At 44.0% G+C, this 8,130-nt stretch overlaps 1 protein-coding gene across 2 annotated transcripts in view; it reads right to left on the bottom strand.

Annotated features, from left to right (window-relative positions):
* Positions 1 to 63: 63 nt before the first annotated feature.
* Positions 64 to 8,130, bottom strand: part of SMG7 (SMG7 nonsense mediated mRNA decay factor) — a 59,138-nt gene continuing 51,071 nt past the window's right edge. For both annotated transcript variants that reach the window (XM_083446478.1, XM_083446479.1), the window contains 5 exons: positions 7,411 to 7,491; positions 5,368 to 5,527; positions 3,906 to 4,076; positions 3,678 to 3,826; positions 64 to 2,313 (listed from right to left, as the gene is read on the bottom strand). In XM_083446478.1, the coding sequence (XP_083302604.1) occupies positions 2,200 to 2,313; positions 3,678 to 3,826; positions 3,906 to 4,076; positions 5,368 to 5,527; positions 7,411 to 7,491 (675 nt within the window). In that variant the 3' untranslated portion in view covers positions 64 to 2,199. The remainder of the gene's footprint in view (positions 2,314 to 3,677; positions 3,827 to 3,905; positions 4,077 to 5,367; positions 5,528 to 7,410; positions 7,492 to 8,130) is intronic.

Here is an 8,130-nt window from a genome sequence, read left to right as displayed (position 1 = left end):
CGGAGAAACAATACAGTTTTCAATTGCAGCTCAGTGATGAAAGAAGATGTAACTACACAAGGCTGGCTGTAGAGAACATGGTTTAATTAAAGGCAAAGCTGAGTTCAGCAGCTGCAGGTCTCGCACAGACAGACAAAAACACAAAAGAAGCTTACGACACAAACCAGTTTTCTCTGCTGGGGGGGGGAGGAGGATCTTCCCTTCCCTTGAGGCTCCTGACAGCAGGGTGTGTGGGTGTGTGTGTGTGTAAGGGGGAGGAGAATAGGGAGCCCTGCTCAAAAGATCAAGAAAAACATTCTAAACACCAGACTTCTCATGCAGAAATAGGAGCCTATGGGCTGGGACTCTGGCGCTGCTGAGAGAGTCAGATGATGAACCTGGTTAGGTTGCCTAGGGTGCAAGAATCGGTGGTGGTTCAAACGCTGGAATGTTGCAGCTGCCTCGATGCACAGCTCAAATACACAAACTGGAAGAAAGGTGGGCTGGAAGCAGGGACAGGGCATCAAATAAGCACAGAGGGTCTCAGCTGAAGATTACAACCAGGGCAGGAACTTAATCCTTGAGACTTTTGCTTCGGAGGAACATCGTTTAGAGATGTGATGCAGAGCAGCAACACTGCTAGCATGGGGAGGCAAAGGGGGTCCAATTCCTATCCTAGACAGAGCACTATGCATACATCTTCCCTTTTATATCAAGTCTCTATGGGGCTGCTCCCCGACTCCACAACGTCCCTTGTGGACCCTGGATGTGCTTTGCTCTGCAGCCATTTCCCAGCTTGCAGATCCTGAACTGACAGACGCGCGCGCACACACACACACACTCCTGCGACTGCAGCAGTTTCTTGTATTTAGGTTGCTTCCGTAACTACGCTGGGAAACAAAAATAAATGCTGTCCTTTTATCCTATGCAAGAAGATTTGCAGTCTTCCTTCTGCACAAATAAATATATCCAGTGGAACCCTTTGTCCCCATTGTGCACCCTTGTAGGGGCAAGTAGGACAGTTTGCTTCTGTGCGCGGGTTCCATGTGATGTGTCCTCTGCTGCCTTGAACTTCCGTTCCAAAAACCTTGTGGCTACAGGTGTGTGCAGGCCTGTGGAGTGGGCATACACCTATAGGGAGAGGGATTGCACACATCATCCTGTCCAGACTAGCTCTTTTACTCCCCATTATCCTGCTATGACTGTGGGATGCTGTATATGAAGAACAAAACTACAAGCAACCAGCATGGAAAGGGGAAGGAGGGGAAGGGAGAAGGGGGGTGGGGTAGGGTGGGGGGAAGACACAAAGCTTTTTATCTACCTACATAAAAAGGGAGTCAGGCTGTGAATGCACAGACCAGCTTGCCATTTCATGAGGCTGGTCACTACACTATCATAAAATGTACAGGAATCTGAACCATTTAACTTAAAACCCCGTAGCAGTGGTTTGCTTGCCCTAACGGAGAGCCCTGCAGTGACCACTGCACTTCAGTACTGGAATCTCTCCCGCTTGGGGTTATTCCAGGGACAACCTCTGAGAAAAAGGTGGAAGTGGTACTGGAGGGGGCAGATTCTCCTTCACGAAACTCCTTACCTAACTTGGGAGACGGACGCTAGCACCCCCACCCAATCTACCCCCACCCACCTCGGGCTGGACCAGCGACTGGAGGGGTTGCTACACACTGACTACAAAGCACATCTGTGTATGGAAGAATTCAGTGTGGCCTTACAACTGAGAGAGTAGTAATTGGAAATTCAGATGTTGAGGAATAAATTTCAACTACATTCTCAGTCAGCAAAGCTATCGGTAATAGACTCCTATTGGTTTCCCCAGAACTGAGGAGGAGGATCGAGAAGTTCTCAGTGGCTTCTCCCATCTGCTCTTCATTCTCAGCATTTTATTTTCCCACATGGCTGGGGACATGCACGATGGAGAAGGTGAGAGGCGGTGATATCGGGTTACCGTGAGACAAACAGCAGTCCCTCTCTCCCTCCAGAGGGCCCCGGAGGGATGGGAGAGTTCCTGGTGTTGGTTTTCCGTTGCACTGCAGACATTTCCGTGCACACTCAGTGGGTTGGTGGAGCACTTACGCCCTCCTGACGGCAAGGAACAGAAGAGAGGGCTGCCACGCGCACAGGGCCGTGTGAGACAGTCCTGCAAACCCAACATGCCATGATGTATGGAGCTTTTCGGTTGCAAAGGTTGCCACCCTTTCGTTCTCAGTGCGGTGGATTCATGGCACCTTGCCCACGTTGCTGCTTCTGCTTCTGCTGCATCAGCAGCTGCTCCAGGGCAGAAGGTCCAGGGTGCATCATCGAACTGGACCAGATAGACTAAAAAGAAGCACACACCAAACATCCGCTAACGTGAAAGCGAAAGTAGCAAGAGAAAATGCCAAAACGGTCAAAATAAGTGAACTTTCTTCCATGCTCTCGCCACCTCCTCTCATTTCTACAGTACTGCAACAGTAGGCAACCAGCTTCCCCCCACCCCAGTGTAGTCTCCCATCCCAATTCCTCGCCTACTTTGCAGCACCCTCAACTGCTTTCATGAGGCAAGGTACAGGCAAACAGGCCTTTAACTGCATCATCCCCAGTGTAAACAGAAATAAGCACTTCAACCTTTGTTTCTGGCCACACTGGCTAAAGCTGATGGGAGTTGAAGTTCAACAACTTTGGGGTGGGGTGGAGAGGTTCCTCATCCCTGCTCTACCAGGGTAAACAGCAAAGGAGACTTTGGCAGCACCTCTGTCCAGCCTTTTGCCTTAGTCTGAGTGAGTGACTCAGTTGAATAATTAGGAGAGGGCTCTTCCTCAATTTCCTTTTGCTGTATACTCTCCAGGGAAGTGATTTAAGGAGCCCACTGATGTCTCAGTTCAAATGGGAGCACATTAGTGGACAGAGCAAATGCTGTTGGCCTTTCAGCTCTTGCTAAACTCAAAACACGGCCCCTTAAGAATCAGGTATCAACCAGGACAATAATTCTATTTCAGATGTTCAGGTTGTGAATGGAAGTGTTGTTGTAGTCAAAATGCAGCGCTTATGCACAAGGGGGAAGGTATCAGCAGACTTGCAGGAGTACATTTTAAAATAAAACCTTGAGGAGGGGGAATCCTCAATTCAAACTGAGCATGCTCAGTGGCCATGAAATGTGGGCTGGTGTTGAAGGAAGAGAAGAGGAATACAGCAGCTAAAATCTTGAACAGGCAATAGCGCCCCACTAACTTACTATTTTAAAAAGCAGTTAAAAAGAATTAGCCATCACAGAATAATTTAAATTCTTTGTCAGAATAGCTTATCCATATAAAAATGATCAGGAAAGCAATAAAATATGTTGATACCTAAAAGAGGAGTCTAAATCTGTAATTAAGGCTTGACTACCCAAGTTTTAATCAACAACCAGTCCAGAATATAGTTATTGTGGAAGAATGCAAGATGCCCACGGAATACCAGTCACTGGGAAATAACATTGGAGAGCGCTGTTGCCCTCTCCTTTCTTGCTTGTGGGCTTCCCATCGATATGTGGGTGGCCACTGTGGAATAAAGGAAGCTGGAACAGGTGGCTCTTCTTATGTTCTCAAGATGTTGTCAGCAGAAGGAACCCTTGTATTATTTTGTAGTAAGAAGCAAAACCACCAGCTCAACCTTCCAAGTGACTCTTGCAATGTTTTGTCCTGGCACCCCAATATATAACCTACCTTCAGGCTTTCCATAAGCACAGCTGACGAATCCTCTACAGACGGGCCATGGGCTGACCAGGTACCACTGGGAGTGCTGGCTGGGTGCCAGCTGCTCTCTGATGAGGAAGATGTTGCTGGGAGATAGTCCAGGCCAAATCCTCCCATTGCTGAAAGGGAGAAAGGTTAACAAGCAAGTGATCCAACAAACCACTGAAATGATACCTCTTGCTAGAACCTCCTGCTCACCTGGCTTGTCAGTCTTCCATCGATCTGCGACCCTCCGATCCCTGTTGTCTGGAGTCCCAATGGGCCCAAAGTTGGAAAACGGAACAGAATTGTGGTTGTGAGTTGGAGGAGAGCTTGGCAAGCTGCTTGGGTTAGAGGAATGAGGAGACTGGCTGGCTGGTGTTGAATGATCTATTAGAACAGAAGGTTAGAGAAGAAAGTCAACACAATACCCCCAAAAGTACAGATTGCTGTTTTTTGAGTCTACACACACATCTTTGAACTTTTTATATTAAACTGCAGTAGTTCCATCTGGGCCTGGTGCTTTATCCATCTTCATTCAACTTATCTCCAACTGCAGTTCCAACATTGATATGGATGCATTTAACGTTCTCAAATCCTCTTTAGAAACTTTAGGTATATTACAGCCGTTTACATAAGATTCAATTTTCTCAGGATCTTCCTTCGCACACCGATATAATGCTGTGTAAAATTTTACAAATACCTTTCTTATCTCTTTCAGGCTTATCAAATGTTTCCCTTCATCAGTAATTTTATTTATTATCTTATTTCTCCTTTCCTTTTTAAGTTGCCAAGCCAACAATTTACCTGGCTTATTTGCAGATTCAAAGTTTTTTTTTTTCATTAATTTTTTTTTCATTTCAATCTCTTGCTTCATCAACATTGAGAATTTTGCTTGTAATAATTCAGTAGTCTGCAGTTTCTTTATTCTCTGGTTTTATATTTAATTCCTTCTGTTTGATAATTAATGTGTTCAAAATCTCTTGTCGTCCCCCCCCCCTTTTTGGTATTTGTTTGATTAAAAAACCTCTTATTACTGCCTCACTAGTATCCCATACTATATTTAAATCTGTTTCTTTGTTAAGGTTGAGGTAAAAAAACTCTTGCAGGGAGCGTTGCCCCTTATTTACAATTTCTGTGTTGTGTAATATCATGTCATTTAACTGCCATCTAAAAGAAGAACACTTCTCACTGCTGTCTTTTGAGTCTTTGCCTGGCTTTGTTTCCTCATTGCAGCATTCTTACATATAGGATCAAGCAGACTAACAAAACTGAAATTGTAGCAATTTGGGAAATGGGTTTATAGCAATTTGGGAAATGGGTTTACATGACAAAACAAGTAGCTGACATGACCAATCTTTGAGGGGGAAACTCTTTGGTCAAGGCATAATTGTTCCACACCTTTGGAACTTTCTAGAGCTAAACCTTCCTTACAAATTGGTACTTATTGCTTGTCCTTTCAAGTAAAAAATTTGCCAATGCTAGGCCATGCGGAGTGGGGGAAATGGCTTTCTGCTCAGTTCACTTCCCAGAAAATACAGCAAGTGATAAAATGGACATGGGCAGCAGGGAAAGAGGGTGGGTTGTGTGACTGCACAGAAGAAAGTCAAACCACGCTTGGGTTCTGAACTAGTCTGTGAAAACTCTTAATATATGTTATACGTATATGAGAGTGTATTACCTGAACTGGCTGGAAGAGATGGAGACCACGGAGTACCTTCAAAGAGGGAGTAGAGCGAAGTCTCCTGGTGAGCCCCTGATGGAGCGACCTCTGGCTTTGTGCTGCTGGCATTGAGGTTTTTCCCATAAACCTCATTGAACATGCTGTTTGGGTATCTTTCCTGCAAGAGCAAGAGATGAAAATTAAACCTGCTCCCTAGACCTATCCAATACATTATTGCATTTGGGCAATGAAGTAAGTTTTTCTGTCAGAATCAGGAAAGATATACCTAAGCTGGCAAGCAAATGTTACAGCTCTCACAGCTCGAGAAACATGCCATTTAAAAAAGGATTTTTACTGTTATTAAAGACAGAGCTATTTTTGCATTTCACTACATTTTTTAAAGAAAATCTTTTTAAAAAGAATCAAGGAATTCTGGGTGATAAGACATAGTTATCACAACTTCATGTGTCCTGAATCACACATTATAACCACACTGGAGATTATAGCACAGCACATGGATATAACACAACCTTGTACCTTTAATCATTTTAATTATTTGGGGGTATTAGAAAAACAACAACACCCAAGTCCCCAATTTTTAAAAAGAGGATTTTTAAAAAATAATAATAATACAGAAACAAAATGGTGGTGAACATGTGGTTTGTGGTTTGAAATGGCAAATGCAATGTTTACAGATGTTTTGCTTCATCTGAAATAGTTCTGCTTTGGGAAAATGAAATTCTCTGGAAGGTGTGATTGGCTCAAGCAATCACTCCCAATGCAGATGAGCTGGGGAATTACCTGCTCCTTAGAAACTCAATCAGAACAGTGACTCACACAGAGAAGTGCAGGGAACAGGCTCCCGAGTACGGCTAGGCGCTATCAGCATTTCAACACTGCGGTGTATCGCCAGCCAGACATCATGGTCTGATGATATACTGCAATGTTGAAAAAACAAGAAGCATTGGCCTCTGCCCACGAGACACCAGGGGAAACTGCCCAGCTCTCACCTCAAGAGCTGAGAGAGTTTCACGCAGGCTGGGACAATGCAGCTTGTTTGCGCCACTCAGCTGGGGGGGGGGGGAGGGTTTCCCCCACCCAGCGCTCTTGCCCGTCGGCAACCCTGCTCCCCTCAGCTGAGCAGTTTCACAGATGGGCCAGCTCCGGGCTGGGGTGTCTCTTAACTGCTTGCCTGAGGCAAGGCCAGCTGCACACTCCTCAGCCGAGCATTTAAAGATGCAGAAGGAGGAACAAGCTGGATGGGCACCTCGCCAAAGGAGCTCTTGACTCCCTCCAGAGGCGCCGCTAGCGGTGGCGGTTTCACCAGCGATATACCGCTGAGGGAAGCCGACGTTGTAGTCTGCTCCTCATACCGGTCCTGGGCAATATATCAATATATTGCCCAGGCCTACTCCTGAGAGCACGTAGGGCTTTTTCCTCCCTTATTTCTTAAATCTTTTCCTTGAACAATTAGCCAATGAGCCAATTGCAAATTGCAGAATAAAAAAAACAAAAAATGTAACATGAACATATTAGACTGAAGTTAAAGCATCAAATTGCAATTCTTTGTATTATTATGTATTTTAATTTACTCATTATATTTGTTATTAACTTTTTCTTGTCCAAGGAAACTCAAAGTGACTTACAACCATACATTAAAACCAAGGAAAAAATACATTTAAAAAATCAGCAATTGAAATACCACATGACTCAGGTTGTGAAGATTTCTTCAAAATTGTATTAAAAGTTGTGAGAGATTAATACCCAGTACATGAGGTGATAAGCCTGTGTTTGCAGTGCAGCACTTCAGGTTGTAGAATGGTGTGCATGTCACACAACAGAGTTCTCCAAATGTTAGGAAATTAAAGAAGCAGCCTATCAGAAAAAAACGCCCTAACCCAGAACTGTCAGCACTAGGCAAGGATTTATATTGAAATTCTTCCCCTCCTCCAACATGAGATTCCCATCTGAAAAAGCTTAGTCCAGACTCCTACAAAAATTAACACGTGAACTCATGGCACTGTCCAAAAAGAGAGAGAAGCAATCTCTATAGTTAATTACCTGATTAAGAGAGAAGCCCGTGAGCGACAGAAAAGAAGATGACTGAGACATTAGATCTGATGGTTTCTCCAGCAGCGATTTCTTCAGAAAACCAAAGGAAAAAACATTATGCATTATTGACTGAAAACATGGGTCACATTTCTGGATAAAAACAGATGGTTCTAGCAACCATCATAAGAGTGCTCAAACAATTGTGTGAGAAAAGGAAATGCAGCGAAGACTTTTGCCCAGTTCTTTTGTTACACAACAGAGATGCTTAGACCATACTGTGCAAAATAAATACAGAAGAGTTATTTTGCAAGTGGGAAGCAAGGACGTATTTGCAAATTTGCGAAGGAACTCAGTAAATTGACTAGAAAAATAAAAAGGAAAACACCTGGGGAACGTCATTTTAAAAATAGGGTTTGTCCCAGCACCTCAATAACACATCATTCAGTGCTTGAAGGCACTTAGACTGTAGTTTGTTAATTAAAATGCTATACTAGTAGTGTGGGCCCTCATGCAAACGTGATTACTTACTGACTGAATTAGCCGTGTTTTCCCAATAATTCCTGAAAGTGTCTTGTTCGTTAGAGCACAAAGCACAAAATATTTTACTGGGTGCAGAATCCTTCATGAGAAATCCAGCTTTCCTTTTTTAAAAAAACCTAGCAAGTTTCTGCCCTGTTTGTCTTTAAAGGAACAACCAATACTATGTGACAAATGCCTGCTGAAATATCA

Source organism: Podarcis tiliguerta, assembly GCF_965153285.1.
Source record: "Podarcis tiliguerta genome assembly, chromosome: 6".
Taxonomy (NCBI): domain Eukaryota; kingdom Metazoa; phylum Chordata; class Lepidosauria; order Squamata; family Lacertidae; genus Podarcis; species Podarcis tiliguerta.
This window is presented reverse-complemented; position numbering and strand designations above follow the sequence as displayed.